General features: G+C 41.3%; 3 protein-coding genes across 3 annotated transcripts; 2 read left to right on the top strand and 1 right to left on the bottom strand.

Annotated features, from left to right (window-relative positions):
- The first annotated feature begins 929 nt into the window (after nucleotides 1-929).
- Nucleotides 930-4,952, top strand: LOC140933626 (uncharacterized). Its single transcript, XM_073383231.1, has 2 exons — nucleotides 930-4,785; nucleotides 4,873-4,952. The coding sequence occupies exon 1, from the start codon at nucleotides 1,080-1,082 to the stop codon at nucleotides 4,542-4,544; it is 3,465 nt and encodes a 1,154-aa protein (XP_073239332.1). The 5' UTR covers nucleotides 930-1,079; the 3' UTR covers nucleotides 4,545-4,785; nucleotides 4,873-4,952.
- A 35-nt stretch (nucleotides 4,953-4,987) lies between these two features.
- LOC140933627 (uncharacterized) lies at nucleotides 4,988-7,800 on the bottom strand. The gene has a single exon (XM_073383232.1). It carries the CDS (start codon nucleotides 7,526-7,528, stop codon nucleotides 5,171-5,173), a length of 2,358 nt encoding a protein of 785 aa, XP_073239333.1. The 5' UTR covers nucleotides 7,529-7,800; the 3' UTR covers nucleotides 4,988-5,170.
- A 2,837-nt stretch (nucleotides 7,801-10,637) lies between these two features.
- On the top strand, nucleotides 10,638-15,222 carry LOC140933629 (uncharacterized). The gene is made up of 5 exons (XM_073383235.1): nucleotides 10,638-10,932; nucleotides 11,584-11,654; nucleotides 12,325-12,431; nucleotides 12,898-13,007; nucleotides 13,571-15,222. The coding sequence occupies exons 1-5, from the start codon at nucleotides 10,726-10,728 to the stop codon at nucleotides 14,516-14,518; spliced, it is 1,443 nt and encodes a 480-aa protein (XP_073239336.1). The 5' UTR covers nucleotides 10,638-10,725; the 3' UTR covers nucleotides 14,519-15,222.
- Nucleotides 15,223-18,371: the final 3,149 nt, after the last annotated feature.

Raw genomic sequence — 18,371 nt, forward strand, 5'->3', positions numbered from 1 at the left:
ACAAGAGGAAGCTGAGTTAGCCAAGAGTAAGGCTCAACAAGAAGCCGAATTGGTCAAAGCAGAGCATGAGCGGAGCGCAAAGAAGGAATTGAGACTACTCGAGGACGAAGCCGTTCTAGCTGAGCTGGACTGGAAGATTGAAAATGAGTTCGACGAGGAAACTGGTGTTGTTAATGGTGTGGACAATATTGTTCAGACAACCTATCCCATTGAGGAGAAACCACTGGGACAGTCACCCCAAATTCAACTTGATGATTCAGAACCCCGAACACCAAAAATCCCAGCACCGACACCCAAACCTTCACTGCCTCTTATACCTGTCAGTTGCTCCACCCCCCAAGACACAGCACCTGGTTCGTGCAAGGAAAAGCCAGCCACTGAGGTCAAATCCAATATTGCCGATACTGCAAACAAGGGAGCACTGCCAGTCACTGAATGCCAGCAGCCACCATACCAAGCCCCACGAACCTTCCAGTATAGACCTAAGTCTCAGCCAGAAGACAAAGTAATAGAGCAAGCCCCTAAAGACCATGTAGCAGCCATGTGGAAGGTACAGCTTCTGAACGGAATCTCTCCTACACCCTTTAATGGCAACCCAGCAGACTTCCCGTTCTTCAAAGAACAGGCACATACTCACCTTGAAAGTGAGCTACTAACTGATGCGCAGCGGGTAGAGTACTTACCGAAGTTCCTGAAAGGAGAAGCCTTGGAGGTCATCAAAAGAAACCGAGGCTCCTCCTATAGTGAGCTAATGAAGATCTTAGAGGAACGCTTTGGTCGCCCTATTCAGGTGACGCAAGCCTGCATCGAAGAGTTAGTCTCAGGCCCCAAACTTGCCTATGGTGACAACATGGGTCTGCTTAATTTTGCCGAGAAGCTGAACACTTCAACCAAGGTTCTGAAGGGAGATGTGGAACGCGAAGCAAGCGTAGCTACCAATTTGAGAAGAATCGTAAACAGACTCCCAAATGATTTAATCACCAAGTGGCAGACCGAAAACTACGAGATTGTTAGCCGTGGTGGAACTGCACGACTAAAGGACATTGCAAAATTTGTGAAAAGGCAAGCGTCAATAAGGAATGACCCAGTGTTTGGAATGCAGCCGCAAAGGGGAGAAAACAGGACAAACAAGTCCCCCCCCAAAGCTTCTAAAGGATCGGACCTGCCCACGAAAAATGCTACGATCAACGCCACATCGCTTAAGAACGCCCCCAAGAAAGAGAACTCTGCAAACTGTGCAATTTGCAAGTTTTACTCCCCACCGACTCCAGGAGTGCCCAATCGTCAAACAGTGTGACCGTGTAGCCGTGCGTCGACAATATGCAGCATCGTATGGGTTCTGCTTTAACTGTGGTTGCCATAATCCCGATCACAGTGGTACTTCCTGTCCTGAGCCACCAGCTTGTTCTCTGTGTCCTGGACACCACTTACCAATACTGCATAGGGACAACAACAATGGACGCAGAACTCCTGGAAACAAGAACACTCATAACCCCACTAACCGATACAGTACTCCGACTGCTGACCCAATAACCCGGCAACCACAAATGGAGCAAGGCACAAGACAGCCGCCCAGCGACAGGCCACAGACTTCGATTACATCTGCCGGTGTCAGCACCACAAGAGCCCAAGTTTTGTTAAATGTAGTTCCTGTAACCATTACTGCAGAGAACGGTGGTTCCCTTTCTACATATGCATTTCTTGACAATGGCTGTACCGATACCCTCATTGACAAAGAGCTTGCTGATCATCTTGACCTGAAAGGGATCTCGGAGCAAATCGGGATTAAGACTATTACGAACAGCGAGGAGCTGGTGGAGAGTCGACGCGTTTCCTTTACTCTCAGTCCTGTAGAAGCATACGGTGAAGACATTGATGTTAATGAAGCTTACGTTCTCCCTGACCTGAATCAATCAGAACGAGTTTTGCCGGGGACAGTAGATGTCCATAAGTATCCGCACCTTCAAGACCTTACATTCCCAGTGGTGGACTTTGAACGAGTCTCGATCATTGTGGGGAGTAACGTCCCTGTTGCACACTTGCAGAAGGAAGTCAGAATCCCGAAAGACAACAAGAGCGGCCTCTACGGTTATCGGTACCCTCTCGGTTGGAGCATTTCAGGTCCATTGACTATCGCTGGGACAAGAAGAGCTGAGCTCAATTTCATCTCTGTTGGACACAAACCTGACGACTTTGTTGAAAGGTTTTGGAAGATCGAAGACTATGGAACATTGAAAGCAGGAGAGAAGCCCTTATCTGTGGAAGACAAACGAGCCCTAAAAATCATTGAAGAAACTACTACCCTTGTAGACGGGCATTATGAAGTTGGCCTACTATGGAAGGAAGATCAGCCAAAGCTGCCAAACAATCGCATTTTAGCTGAAAAACGAGCAGAATTGCTTAGACGACGCCTGACCAAAGCAGGAAATGAGCAAATGGCTGCTAAGTACCGTGGAGTCATGACTGAGTACATCTCGAAGGGTTATGCACGCAAATTGTCCCCTGAAGAAGCAGCTAGAGAAAGCTCGATAACTTGGTACTTACCTCATCATCCAGTGACTAATCCCAACAAACCTGACAAGCTCCGTATCGTCTTCGATGCCGCATCTGAGTATGAAGGAACATCTCTAAACAAGAATCTCGTTCAAGGGCCAGACATGACAAACAGTCTCGTTGGTGTGCTGCTGCGATTTCGACAGGGGCATGTAGGGGTAGCCGCTGATGTCGAGGCAATGTTTCATCAAGTGCGTGTGCGTAAACAAGATCAAGAAGCTCTACGATTCCTCTGGTGGACAGATGATTACGACAAACCCCCGGATGTCTATGTTATGGAAGTACACATATTTGGAGCAACCTCGTCCCCTTGCGTTGCAAATTGGGCCCTGAGAAGAACAGCCAGTGACAATGCTGAAAGGTTCAACCCGCAAGTTGTTGCAACTGTTGACAGGAACTTTTATGTTGACGATGCTCTGCCATCCTTCAGTGAGGAGAATGCAGCATCTACTGTAGCATCGGACCTAGTGAAAATCCTGAATCACGGTGGCTTCAACCTTACGAAATTCATGACGAACAGTAAGAATGTTTTGGCAACCATTCCCACCGAGAAAAGAGCCACACCAGATCTGAATCTTGACTTAGACGAACTGCCAGTGGAAAGGGCGCTAGGGATTCGCTGGTTTGCTGAAACAGATGAGCTTGGATTTGACATCAAGAACTTGAATCGACCCGAAACAAAGCGTGGAGTACTGTCCGCCGTTTGTTCCCTGTATGACCCTCTTGGGTTTGCTGCGCCTGTGGCCCTTACTGCCAGAGTAATTATCCAGGATATGTGGAAGGCTAAGGTAGACTGGGATCAGCCACTCGAAGAAAACTTCTTAGCCAGATGGAAGTCTTGGACCTCACAGCTGTCATCCCTCTCTGCACTGCGCATCCCACGTTGCTACTTGCCAGCTGGAACAGATGCTTCCAAATGCAAACTACAGCTGCATATCTTCTCCGATGCCTCTGAAATTGGCTACGGTGCATCTGCGTATCTAAGAGTCGAGAATCCAGATGGGTCTATTCACTGCTCGTTTGTTGTGGGGAAAGCAAGAAATGCACCTGTCAAGTTCACAAGCATTCCAAGGCTTGAACTCCAAGCTGCTGTTCTGTCTACACGCTTGAATAAGATGCTGAGAGAAGAGTTGGACCTTCCTATTCAGAGCACCAAGTTCTGGACAGACAGCGAAATAGTTCTCCACTACTTGAAGAATGAAAGGCGTCGTTTCCAGACCTATGTCGCTAATCGAGTCGAAGAAATCAGAGGAAACTCACAGCCAGACGACTGGAACCACGTGCCAGGTGTCTTGAACCCAGCCGACGATGCGTCACGTGGCTTGAACCCCTCTGAGCTAAACCTTGATCACCGCTGGCTACGAGGACCAGAGTTCTTATGGCAACCTGAATCCTTTTGGCCCAACGCAAGCCTTCGAGAAGTCCCCGATGAAGGCCTAGAGCTTAAGAAAGAAACCCATGCTAAGACTGTTCTGAAGTCTATCCTAGGGACCCAAGTAGTTACGGAAGCAGTTCTTCAGACGCTGTTGACTGAAGTTGAACGAGTGTTAAATGGGCGAGCGCTCACCGCCAATTCAGACGACCCAAATGACCTTCAGCCACTCACGCCAGCGCATTTCTTAATGCAGAGGAAGACTATCTGCCTACCCCCTGGCATATTTGAGAAAGCAGATCAGTATCACAGAAGGAAATGGAGGCAGGTACAATTTCTGGCAGACCTATTTTGGAAGAGGTGGTTGCGTGAGTATTTACCTACCCTGCAAGCCCGAGGAAAGTGGAGAAAGGTCTTACCTAACTTGAAGCCGAAGGCCCTTGTCCTGTTAGTTGATGACAACGTGCCGAGAGGATGCTGGAAACTTGGACGAGTCCTAGAGGTCTTCCCTGGCCCCGACGGCCTGGTGCGCACAGCGAAAGTCAAGACAAAGGACTCTGTGTTCATCCGACCTATTCAGAAGCTATGCCTACTGGAGAACGATCTTGAGAATAATTAGTCTAGGCTAGTGACGTTGGGCCTACCTACTGGGTTGTCCCAAGGCCGGCGGAATGTTTAGTCCAAATTTTATTTTGATTTATTTTTGCGTTCACTTCCTTTTTGGACACTACGTGACTACTTATATCATGTTAGTTTCGGATGGTCACATGACCACAGCAAAAGCAGATCACCACGTGTTTTCAAGTGTAGTGTTATAGAGCAAATGTTTTGAATTTCTCATCGATTGCATCGCACAGAATGTAAGTAGTTTTGCTCTTTAGTGTCGCTTTAGGTTTATTTAGGTTTTCTTTAGGTTTATTTGTCATTTTTGCTTATTTTATGTTCAGTTTTCACCGTTCATGACCAGTGATCACCGATCGAACCAAGCACGAGAAACTTGGCGATTAAAGACAGATTAATAGTCCAATCAACGCGTCGAAATTTCTGTGTCGACCCCAACAGCTAGATACCCAGGGGACATTTATTATTTTTTCATTTTCCTGCCAAAATGATGCTTCAGTCAAGCATGCAGAATTCTTTAGTATTGAAAAAGCTTGTCTTTGTCTCAGAATCTATTGTGACAATCAAAACATTTTTTTTTAGTTTCAACTTATACATTTCTTAGTGTCAGCAAATGTTAAACGGCTAATGAAATGACCTAGGAATGGGGTTAACTACAAGCTTATCTACCCCATTAAATTTTGCTAAAGAGCAAGCAAATTTTTGTGCTATGCGCTGAACTGGCATAAATAAAGAAGGTCCACAGTGTTCATAGTCACGTCTCCAAACCTCAGCTGGTTTGCCAAAGTGCCCTTTGTCATTGTCAGTTTTGTACCACCAAACAACAGCAAAAACATGCTGACAGAATTGTCCATTAAGCTTAATACTGTGCAAAAGGTACGAATTAACTATTCCAGGTCTTCTTGGTGCAGTAGCTTCAATTGAGCCATTATCAGTAGTCCAGGAGGCCATTATTCGAGCAGATCTCAGTTTGCGGCAGTCCATTTTCGAGCCAAATTTCTCAGTTCCAAGAACAACACTAGTGAACTTGCGTGCGACACATGATGTAAGTTCAATTTCTTCAGTAGGGTATAATGCCTTATAGCATTCCAAAAGTACCTTTACCTCATCTTCATCCAATGCAAAATGCTTAAATGAGCTGGGAAGACTAACAAGTGTTAGATCACTCCACTGAAAGGCTCCCAGACTCAAGCAACAAGCACTGTTAAACAGTTCAGAAGCTGTTTTCACAATAAAGCTCTCAGGTGAACCATTTCCCTCTTGAGCAAAAAATGGCAAAAAGTTTTCCTGAAAGTCACATGGAAATTGAACATCCCAGACGAACCGCCCAGCTAGAAGTTTACGCATTAACTGTACCTCAACAGATCGTCCATTCACTTGCATTGATCCAAAAATTCCATTAAAACGCTCAAAGCTAAAACACCAAAAGGAATGCACTGGACCACAGTCAGTAACACATTCTTTTAAATGGCAGTGGAGATGCATATTTGGTGTCACAGCCTGTTTGCCATACAAACATTCAAATCTCTCTCCAAACTTCACAAATAGCAGATCAGCTTTCAAAATGTCAGTCTTGGACAGAACTGGTGTACAAAGATACTGGCAAGCAAGAACAAATGTCTGCCAGCACCTTAAATGGCTTTCTGGTAACAGGCCTTTTAAACAAAACATGGAGTAAATTAAGGTCCAGTTCTTCCATTGTGATGCTGTGTAGCCACCATAATTGGATGCTATTCTTTGTGGCAATCTTCCGATTCCTGTTCCAACATCAAATGAATTTATACGTTCTTCCAATACTTTAAGATCTTTCTTTGATAATAAGTTTTTCTTAACCCAGAGCTTGAAAACATTCTTTGCAGTGCCTAGAAACAAATTATGCATGGGGTCAATTGCAGTGAACCTCACTGCATCAAAGTATTCAAGCTGTAACAGGCAACTATAATAGACCCCATACTTTGTAGCCAATGACTCATGCTTTGTTTGGGTAGAAGCTTTTCTAACCATCTCTGCGTGTAAGCGATGACTGCTATTATGGCGCGGAGGCCACATGTTTCTATCAAAGCCAGAGTAGTCCGTTTTCTCGCCAAAGCTCCCTGGAAAATACTTAAAACATTTTGAGCAGCCTCGATGTGCCGAATGACCTTTGAAACCGCACAGTTTCCGCACAGCAGGTAGATCGGCTGAAGCAAGAAGGAGGGCACCTCGGTATTTTAGGGGTATTGTACTCTGACTAGTTGAAAGTTTAACGCCTTTCCAAAATGCCTTGAGCTCATCAACAATTGGTGCCAAAAATGTGTTTAATGACTTGGGCTCTTTACTCATTTCAGGTACAATTCCAGCTACTATGACGTTCTCCCATTTGAACCGTTCTTCTCTTGGTAGATTTAGTAGAACTAAATAAATTACACCGATGGATCTGTCACATCTTCTCTTGAACGGCTGAAACCAGTCCACATTGATTGCGAATGCAAGATTTCTAGGGGCATTCAGAAAGTCACTCCCTTTATATGTAAGGAAATCTCTCCAGATGCTACCATCATAAACATCAGCTACAATGTTGTCATCGATTTGACGTTCACGCCACTGCTCACACATTTCAGGAAGTCCTGGTCTTTTAAGTAATGCTTCCACTTGATCAATAATACTGTTGAAACAGTAAAGTTTGTGTGGATAAAAACACACCTTTCCACTGCCCAGGACTACTTTTCTTGCCAATGCTGTTCCACACTCCCTCTTTGAACCCTTTTTAAATGGTTTGTGGGAACAGATGTTTGAAACAATCTGACCTCCAACATGCCTTGTGCAACTCTCCAGCTTATAAAGTGATGCACATTTTGGACAGACTGCAAACTTGACAAAGTTATCCCGCTTTAAGTTCACAAACTGTCGAAGTAAGTACAGCGAACTTGGCAGCATTAGAGCCATTTGACAAAGGTATTCACTGTTACAAGTGATTCCCACTGCATGTAAAAACTGGAACATAAAACGCAACAGCCACTCTAGACCATTGTCACTTAGCTTGCATGTAGCTTGCCAAAATAACAAAAAATAAATCAACCACTGAAGTAATGTAGTCAGTGTCTGTGTCGTTGATCGGTGCTGGATTGGTTCTGGTAGGGGTTCATCATGGCCCACATCTTGAAGAAGATCATCAACATCTTCGTGCCATTCTTCAGTATCTTCTTCGTCACTACAACCACTTTCACTGCAACCACAGTCATTTTCACTTTCAGAACAATCAGTGTCAGAAGACAAGACCTTTAGAAGTGAAAAAAAAAAAATGTCTATTAACACATCAAGTCCTAACAAGAAGCTAGCTTGAGGGAGCTTTAACTGTAATGTTAATGTATGGTTCAGTTTCAACTGTTTCACCCACCCCCCCCCGGATTGCATAGGTTGGTTCAACTCAAGTGTTGATGTGTAGGTTATTAAGGCTTGTAAACAATTTATGTTCACCACAGTTTAAACAACTGCGGCTTTTAAATTTTAGAGATAATTCTTGTCTTACTAGTCAGTTAGAAATTGTAGAGAATTTTTTCTGAGAAATAGGCAATCTTCTCTACGGTAAACCGAGAAACAGCGTACTTTGCAAGAACAACGAAAAGTTTAATTTTTGATTTTCTCTACCTCGGTACCCCCGGGACAAGACTGCTTCAAACGGTTCCCGGGGTTGCCTGGGGGGATGGTTACAGGTGGAATTGAACCATACATACAATGTAAATTTGAGCCTGATTTGTTTAATACTTGTTGAGTGATCTGGATTTGAAAAGGTAAATTTTCACAAAGAATGTATGGGATTATTAGGGGTTTTGCCACAGTTTTTGGAAGCTAATACCTCCTTAATATCGCACGAAAATAGCTTTCAGAGTCTAGAGTGAGTTTGTCGCGTCGCCTTCTCCAAGCAAAGCTGTATGCTCAATGACGAAAAATGTAAACAATGACGTCAGCACCAATCTGCCTATACTTTAGATGTACCTGACTGGCCGATTCACTTTCTTCTACATGTGTGTCATCATTCATTGCACTTGAGAAATCTGCGTCATCATCAAAGCTGGAGATATCTTTATAATCATCAACCTGGTCGCAACCTGTCAATGTTAAAGGGACACTATCATGGCTGATCATAGAAATCTCTATTTTCTTATTTCCACATTATATTGCCAAATGCCACCAAATATACATTCAAATAAATTAAAAGATCCCAATAAAATTTATCCAGCCTTCATTTTGTTTCAGTTTTTGCTGCAGAAATGTGAAGTTGAAAAGAGTTCAAAGCAATTTCGTGCAGTGTTCAAATGGTTTCATGGAAGGGTTGCCTCCCAAGTGATGATATACATTATTATAACTCCCGGCATAGTAAATCGAACGTTCGAAAATCGAACTCAATCGAACACCAGACTTTCAGTGAGTTCGATTTCTGAACAAATCGAATTCAATCGAACAAATCGAACTAAATCGAACTCAATCCATCTGATTGTGTTTGATTGAGTTAGGTTTAAAATGGATTGTGTTTGATTGGCTCTACCTATACAAAGCAAGTCCAAATCAAGCCCATCAAAGCAGGTTTTTTTAATTTATTCAATAACAGAAACCATTTATAAACTGTGCACGGCAGTTAGAGAACAGAACAGAACAGGAGAGAACAAAGCTCTCATCACTCCTGCAGGCGTATTCCGAAATTATTATACCCTTTCCTATTTAGCTAACTTACAACTGTGGCAAGACAACTCGAAGGATTACTCAAGGGTTGCAATTCGGAATGCGCGGCCTTTCTCGCCTATTTTCTTAAAAACGTCGCCATCCTTGATGTCAAAGCGGCATTCCTGGTAGCCTTTTACTATGTACAGTATTTGAAGGTTACAATCCACAGTGCATTTGAAGCCATGAGGAATTTCTACGTGCGCTACACTCCAGGCTGAAGAAACTTGTGCTTCCAAGATCTGGTTATCAATTTTCAACACCTGCTACACAAATCACGAGTTCAAAAATCGAACGTTCGATTGGGTTCGATTGATTTTTTCTCTTTTCGGTGAGTTCGATTTCGTTCGATTGCCAAACTCAATTGAACTCAATCCATGAACTGAGTTCGATTTCATTCGATTTTAAAAGTTCGATTGAAATTCAGTTCGATTGGGTTCGATTTGCTATGCCGGGTATAACTAGAAGAGAAAAAATTGGCATAAATTGGATCTGCTCCAGCTCAAACCAACTCAGCCCTATCTTTCCCTGTACATTCAGTCATCAGCAGTTACCACGGCAACAGTATATGATTGTATGAATGTAAAACTTTCTCTATGGCACCATACATGCTGATTGGAAAACATTTTTCTTTAACTTATAGTAAAAAATAGTTTGGGGGCTAAAAATGTTGTGAAAACCTGATTTACCCTGAAGAATGGACGAGAAAGCCTTCTGCAAAAAAAAGATTATGCGCCGCCATGCCTGTTTCCCACGAGTGTCGCGCGTGATTCGCGCGGCTAGAACCCAGTCTTAAAACTGAAACTGTACGTCCAGACGACACTACTGCATACAATTTTTATGTTATGAACGGCAAAAATAGTTTATAACCTCTACATACCTTCCCTAGATAAAGCTGCTTCAAAATCTTCATCACTGGAAGATTCGGATGGCTCATCACGGAACTCATGCATTTGATCATCAGGGTCATGCAGTCTTGCTTTCTTTTCATCATCTCCCAAACTGTGCAAACGTCCCGCGTCATCTTTCGTTATCCAACGTTCACTTTTCACATCATAATAAGCCTGTCGATGTTTCCAGAAAGTCGACCTAGATAAGTATTCATTGCAATGTCCACACCACACTCTAGTTTGTTTTCTCAGACGGGAAGACATTTTCCAGCGAAATACATTCGCGCTCGCGACAAAATATGCAAGTTCTCAATGATCACTCGTCTGGTGCGAGATTCTGTTCCATGTCATAATGGCGTGTTATAGGCGTGACATCGTGACAAGCCGCCAACCAATCACGCACTGTCTTTATAGCAAAAGCCAACCAAAAACCATCATTTATGGCGCGGATTTGGCGGTTCGCTTTGTCGGCAGTTTTTGTCGGCGTGACATGAAAGCAGTCGTATTTCCTGTGTTGCGCGTCCTTTCGTCAGTTCAGAAGCCTCTTGCTTGAGTTCGTGGCCAGATTCGTGATAGACTGCACTCTTCATAATGGAAGATCAATATGTCGTTTTACTTGAAAGGGTTGTGGCTGAAAATGTTCGTCTCAGAGAAGCGATGGAAGCGCGAGACAACGAACAACGACGAATGTTTGAGGAACTTGCTTCAAAAATAGAGAGCTCTAACACTGAACCAGAAAGATCAGGACGATCGAGTAGGAAAAGAAGGAGGAAAATCTCAGTCCCGCAGCAGTGTCGCGTAAGTATAAATATTTCTGTTACTTTTCTGTTATCAGAAATACTTTGGAGCGACTGATTGCGACCACGAATTGTAAATTCAAAGTTTAAGTTTACTTGCTCATGCTCGATTACTCGCTGGGTGACAAACAAAACACAGCGTGACATGGATTGAGCTTCGATCTTCATTTATGTTCTCCGTTCTTTAGCGACATTTGTGACAGTTTATGCTAAGCGTTCGTTAGTTTTACGTTCGTTTGTAAGATGTAAAAATCATAGCAAGGAAAATTCTCACATTAAGATGGGACAAAGCCATTCTCGACCCCAGAGCCCTTGTCTTTTATCACGTGACCTTACGGCGACAAGGGCTCTGGGTAACTCTGCGCAGCCGTAGCCAAAATCTGGCTATATGGGTTTCCCAGCGCATGCTCGGGCAGTTGTGGTTTTATGCAAATTTAGATTTGGCAGTTGTGGTTTTATGCAAAATTAAATTTAGATTTGGCAGTTGTGGTTTTATCCAAAATTAAATTTTAGTTATTATTCTTGTGTTGCTAGTTAAGTTAAGCCATTTTTTTCAAAGTACACGAACAATGACGTACAGAATGTGGCTTCTTTAAATATGAACAACATACACAAGGATACCGAAAAAAGATTTTTTCTTTTGTAATTGCAGCAAGACGTTAGAAAGATGTACAAAGCCCTTTCACAGAATGAAGATTTTGATGGCTTTAAGTTGGATGAGAGGTAACAATAGCCATTAAATACAATCATGTATATTGGGAGGCGTATACATGTATACTGAGCAGGAGGTCTGTATGGGAGAATCTTGACCTTGGTCATGAGTACAGACCTCACTGCGTTCAGTCTGTACTTCTGACGTCCTCGGTCAAGATTCTCCCATACAGACCTCCTGCTCAGTTAAGGTGGCCGAACATAGTTTTCAGCGCGCGCTCTAAAGGCTTTGCTGATGCTAGGCAGCGCGCGCACAAAGATTACAAAATAACAAACATGGCGCCGATAAAGCGAGGTTTATTTGTTTTAAGCCTGTGAAGTATGTGGTATTTTCCTTCTTAAAATGACACACACTGTGTCAGGTTTGATCTTTTGTTGGACTGTTATGAAATAAATGTTCAGCATATAAAAAATCCAGCATTTTTTTAGGATATTCGCCATTATGCCAGAAGCCAATGAATGCATTGCCATGGCAACAGCACACACGCCACCTTAACTATCAAAATACGAAAGCCCATCCTTTTATCCAATATCATGCAAAGTTTGGAGACTTAGAGATCAGTCGTTTTAGAGAAACGGTAAATGGGGCGCAGGTATCATATAAACTGTGTTCAGCCACCTTAATAAGAGGTAAATATAATATAAATATACAAATAAGTAAATCCCATTTTTACTTTTTTAGCTTTTTAGCAGAGGCTAACCAGACTGCCACCAAGACAATTATTGAGGCAGTCATAGCTGATCGTGGTGGCACTGAAAATTGCCCCTGGTCTCCAGCTGAAATGAAAGGTAACTGCACCTCCCCCTCTATTTTATAGTTTCTGGAACAGAGGTTCAAACCACACATGTAAAACATGGTTAATTGATGCCTCCGAGGGGGAATGGACACAGTTTACTGGAAACTTCCCCTGTATTACTTTTCCATGTTTACCTGGTCTGTCCATAAAGAAGTTCTCTCATATTGGAGAGGGAGGGGGTATGAAAATGTAGTTCTCAGGGCCTCATATCACCTGACATAATCTTTTTGGTGTCTTATCTTCACATCACTGTTAAAACATCCATTATCAGCTGTTCTTTTTTATTTATATCAGATGGAATTGGGTGTTGTCAACTGAAATGATCACACTATTTATATTTACATTGATAAGTCACTCTAAGGGCTGTTGGCACAATGTAGAACACATTCTTTCTTTTCAATGTAAATTTCCATTACTTGAACATGTACTAATATCAAGGACAATTTTTTCCTGTTAAGGGGCTGCTGCGACATACTTAAAGAGTTTGTATGATGCTGCCATGAGGGCAAAAAAGGGCAAGCTGGAGGCTCACAAAGATCTCTGCCGAAGGCAGGGAAGGATGAGAGATGTAAGTTGTTTCCATTATGATACACTTGTACATGCAATAACACATTTATAAAGTACTAAAAATTACCATGATTAGTTTTTCCTTTTGGTTGCTAAGCATAAACAACATCCAGTAGCATTACTGTTTACAAGAATATATGTAAATACATGTACACACAAAACTTGCGTGTAAGAACCTTTATTTGTTAAGTCCAACAAAATAGATTCTTGCATTTAGGGATAGTAATTGAAAGTTCTTAATTTTTATGAAGAAATTTGTTGTTGACTATCAGAAAATAAATAAACAAACTCACCGGGTAATTTCTAACACTGCAATCTTACACCCAAACTTTATCATAAATAAATTTAACTGTAAGCCACTTATGAGAACCTGCCTGACCTTTCCTGGCTAAACAGGTTCATATATTTTATAAAATTGCAATTTTTCTGCCAGTAGGTTCTTAAACCAGTAAGTTATTTTACTCAGGTTTCTAACCGTATCGTCATGTTACAGATACAAGCATCTTTTGAAAGGAAACAATTGGTGCTGCACTTGTTAACCTTGTGCTATTTTGACTTTCCTAGAAAACTCAGAAGAGGCTGGTAACACTGAAGACCATGCCCTGGTCAAATGAGAAAAAGGCACAGGTTGAAGAAGCTGTAGGGAGCCTAGCGTACACAAGCTCAGATGAGTCTGACTTTTCTGAGGATGAAAGTGGTCAGAGCAAGTTAAGCAGATACCTTGTCAAAAGGCTTCCATGGGAGAGGACTTCTCTAACTAAAGCTAAGAGAGAGCTTGATGAGGCTTATTCCAGAAGCCTCGAATCCAAAAGGGTACACCTGGTGACAAGACGCCCGCACCCAATGCCATCAACAAGACGCCGACCCACTGAGCCTCTAGAATGGGCAGTCAGGGCTGAGAATCCAGCCCCTACACCTGGCACCCGGCCATCTTCATCTACATGTACTAGAACTCCAAGTCATCCTACGCCAGCAGTTATACCACCCACCAGCACCCGTCCTCCTTCATCTGGAACTCCACCTACCCGCACCCGTCCTCCTTCATCTGGAACTCCACCTACACGCACCCATCCTCCTTCATCTGGAACTCAACCTACCTGCACCTGTCCTCCTTCATCTGGAACTCCACCTAACAGCACCCATCCTCCTTCATCTGGAACTCCACCTTCCCGTACCTGTCCTCCAACAACTGGAAGTCCACCCACCCGCCCTTCTCCTTCATCTTGTCCAGCAAGAACTACAACTCCATCCCCCAGTACCAGTTCTGCCCGTCTGCCAGCAACAGTGACGCCATCCCCCAGCACCCTTTCTTCAAGATCTGGAACTTCATCCCTCTTACCTGACTGTAGCTCCACTCCCAAGACATCCAAACCAAAAAAAACTTTAAAGTCAAAAAAGGACGTGGCCCATAGGCGTTCTGCTTCGCCAGCTTATAGATATTTTTACAAGTACATTCTTTTTTTTAATTTATATTTTTGTAACAACTTTTTTTGCAGTGATGCTACCAAATAGGTAACAGTTTCTATTTTTACTACACTTGGGATTGCATTTTTTTTTATTTTGACACTTGTTTCAAGGCATTTGATACAAACATTGATACAAGAACATGTGTTAAAGTTTCTGTTCAACTTGTTTTTTAAAAAAAGAACGAAGTTTTCAACTTTACATATAGTTGTGCATTTCAAGAAAAAAGCCTTCAATATTTAAAGCAAGAATTAAATTATAAGACAAGGTATTCAAAGATTCTGCTTTAGGAATGAAGTTTTCAATATTAGTGGTAACTGATGTTATTTTGTAACAAGGTTTTCAATTTTGCATTTGTCTGTTACAGTTAGACTTAAAGAGATGATAGAACAAGATTTTAAATGTTTCTGTTCAACTTGTCTTTAAGATAAGAATGAAGTTTTCAATTTTACATATAGTTGTGCATTTCTAGAAAAAATGTTTAAATATTTCAAGCAAGAATTAAATTATAAGACAATTTATTCAAAGCTTCTGCTGTAGGAATGAAGTTTTCAATTTTACTTTATTTTAAGTGGTAACTGATGTTATTATTGTAACAAGGTTTTCAATTTTGCATTTGTCTGTTACAGTTAGACTTAAAGAGATAGAACAAGATTTTAAATGTTTCCGCTACAGTATGAAAATTGATTTAAGTACAAATGGTGACATATAAGAAAATGATTTTTGAACAAATAAAACAGAATTTGATTGAATACAGCAGATTGATTGATTTAACTGGCTCCTTTCCTTCCCAACGTTGTATTTTCTCATTTTATTTTCCCTCTAGGGTTTAAAATAATTATGCAAAGAAGAAAATAGCAGAAAATGTAATCATGTCTGTTGTTGAGCTTTGCCTTCCAGCCAATACATGAGCATGTTGCAACTTTACACCAGTTATACATTTAAATCTGGCTTACTAAGATGCCTAAACGCTTTATTTAGATGTAAAGGTGGCGTAAATGTGGAGTTTATACCAGCTATACGTATTATGTCTGTTGTCGCGCTTTTTCTGCAAGACAAGAGCATGTTAACTTTACATCACAGTACATATAAATCTGGCCTAAAGATGCCTATACACTTTATTTAGATCTATGTAAAGGTGGCGTAAATGTGAAGTTTATTCAAGCTTTACGTTGGCTTTTAGTCCACTTACAGGTGTTTCTTTACTCCAGCTTTACGCAAAAGTGTAAATGTAGCGTAAAGCTTAACTTTACGTAATGTAAAGGTCGTGTAAAGGTGTGTAAATCCAAACTTTACACCAGCTTTACGCTCACATTATGCTAACTTAAATTTGCCTTTTCATGCTGTGAATGTTTTTGAAGAAAGAAAAAGAATCCCGGGTTAGGCACTAATCGGCCTTTGAGCAACTGCGCCCTGTAACTGGCGCCACTAAAACAAAATGTCCTATTTACAAGACCGACGCCGAATGTTTCCTTCGATAACAAGCACTTGACACCGAACCATATGATATCTTTTGAAAACGTTCTTATAATGATACAGAGTTTAAATGGAGGTTTCGCTGTACGCAACCCTTGCGTTCAAAATATGCCATAATCATATTTATCTATATCACAACTACCTCAGTTTCCGCCTCAACTGCTGCCTGAATACCTAACAAACATATCGAACGCACTCTCCTAAGCCTTGATTACTCCTAGTTTTCTTCTTAAACATGACCCTTCGCTTGAATATGTTCCTGGCCACTGGGCTCTTAGTTGGAAACCGAAACTCTGATAAGGTGGTGAGAGCTCAAGGACGTTATTGACTAAGAGTGAACTGATCTGAGGACACAAATTCGTCCGGTATTATTTTATGCACAGCAGCCAAATGCAAAGCAATAACATTTTGGAGGATACAATGAAATCACTAATAACTTCATTAGATTTTTCCTGTCTTGCAGGTCAATGTCAACACTGTTTAATAATGTACTGACCTCCAGAGTTTTGATCGCGCCTTAGTGGTAGTAGTGCATAGCCATTACGACATTAGCGGATGCTTCGAAAAACAGATTTACATTTTAAACTATCATGTATTGATTCATCTTACCTATGTAAGCGTTTTCAATGGAACAATTGTTTTTCTCGGCGTTACTAAGGTTGCAGCAATCTATGGGAGTACGGAGATTTTAAGACCTTTCCTTTGCGTCTTCTTTCAGCACTTTTTTCCTCTTCTTCCTCTTCTGTAATATACCAAGGAACGTTTTATAGCAAAAATGGCTACGCTACTCTTTTTCTTTTAGCAACCTCAAGTATTTTTTAATCTTCTCGGTCGCGCTTAAATTACTTGAATTATGACAGAATTCGGATATTACTAAAGTCTTGTAAACTTACCTTAAAGTAAATGGCCGGTTTCTTTTTTTATTCTAATCGATCTTATTTTTCGCCAATTCTGTTACTTCGAGTCAGTGCTATCCCGATCAAGGAAGTCGAAAGGCTAGAAGAATGACACCTTTTGCCAATATTGTTTGAAGGAAAGTAGAAAACGTACGTTCTCCACTTCACATAGCAACAGGTCAGGTGACAAAATAGACAATTTGGCACTTTTTAAGACAAGTAATTGATCACCCGAACCTATTCACAGCTTCATTGATATGAAACTTCAAATATTTTTTACAAAGGAGTCAATATTAATAGGAAATCTTAGATGTCAGAGAAGTGTGAGATAAAATTCACTTCCAGGCTAAATATGAGAGACTTACAATGAATTTCTGCATGACTTTGTCTAGATGCAGCCAAAATAAATTTTAATCACTTCAAACCATGTATGAATGAAATTAAAAAGTTAATACAAAGTTCAGGCTAAGAGTCCCCGTGAAAACTGGAAATCAAATGCAAATTTAATTAGCAGAGCTGGCTATATTAGAAGTGGGTACAAGGTAGCGTTAATAAACAAAACAAAAAATCAGATTGAATTTATTTCTCACCAAAACTAGGTTTTATTGGGCTTTCCAACTTGGCATATTGTCGCTGTAGTCAGACTTTCGATTAGGATTCTGAAGACAATTATTTTGACTTATATTGTTTCTTGTTTTAACTTGGCAAATAGAAGGCCAGGGTCAAACTTCGAATCTTTCTCATGAGCCTCTGAATACTATTAGGAGCGGGAACGATTGAGTTTTATCTTGCTCATTAACATTTGTGTATAGCTTGCAGCGGTCCTGAAGCAACGTCAGTCTGAATGACATTTCTGTGTCCCCCTTTAACAACAACCGCTTTCTTCACAAAGGTTGCTAACGGTGTAATTATCTTTCTGTGTTGAATATGAATGCTGCTTTCGTCGAAGTCAACTCGAATATTATTATGGTTATAAAGACTCAACTATAGCTAGTTTGTGATATTCTGGAATATAAAGTCAGCTTGATGTAGAAAAGAACGCAAAATCTCCACACTACACGGCGGTGCATATTTGGTTTATTTTTACCGTCATATGACGGCAATCTGCGTTTGGCACTTACGTCAAAGAACATTTTTTGGTAAGCCTTTAGTAACTCGGCAGTGAAATTTACCCAAAAATCCAAACATACCCTAGCCTTATGCACAGCGGTATTTTCTACTTCCTGTCAATTTTCTGTTTGAAGAATATTTTTTTATACTCTGATCAGCCTTGAATCTTTCTTAACTGATTCTCCCTTTTCGAAATAGATCAACAGAGCGTAAACTCATAATTTGATTCCTTATATTAGGTGCGGTTACAAGGGACACTTTTACCGCGGTGTAAATAGAGTACTAAAGTGATGACGTCATAAAAATGAAATTTCTGAAATTATGGGATTTGTCAGGATATTCTGAAAGAACAATGTCCAAGAGGCCTACTTGCCAAAAATGAGCATTTTTCGGCAAATTGTCTCTGAGATCGTAGCCCA

Source organism: Porites lutea, chromosome 4 (genome assembly GCF_958299795.1).
Source record: "Porites lutea chromosome 4, jaPorLute2.1, whole genome shotgun sequence".
Taxonomy (NCBI): domain Eukaryota; kingdom Metazoa; phylum Cnidaria; class Anthozoa; order Scleractinia; family Poritidae; genus Porites; species Porites lutea.

Excerpts from the sequence above, each read along its gene's own strand:
- LOC140933626 (XM_073383231.1), top strand. The coding sequence starts at position 1,080 with ATGACCCAGTGTTTGGAATGCAGCCGCAAAGGGGAGAAAACAGGACAA.
- LOC140933627 (XM_073383232.1), bottom strand. The coding sequence starts at position 7,528 with ATGTTCCAGTTTTTACATGCAGTGGGAATCACTTGTAACAGTGAATAC.
- LOC140933629 (XM_073383235.1), top strand. The coding sequence starts at position 10,726 with ATGGAAGATCAATATGTCGTTTTACTTGAAAGGGTTGTGGCTGAAAAT. Across the intron at positions 10,933-11,583 it reads CAGTCCCGCAGCAGTGTCGC|CAAGACGTTAGAAAGATGTA; the intron begins GTAAGTATAAAT and ends TTGTAATTGCAG. Across the intron at positions 12,432-12,897 it reads GTCTCCAGCTGAAATGAAAG|GGGCTGCTGCGACATACTTA; the intron begins GTAACTGCACCT and ends TTTCCTGTTAAG.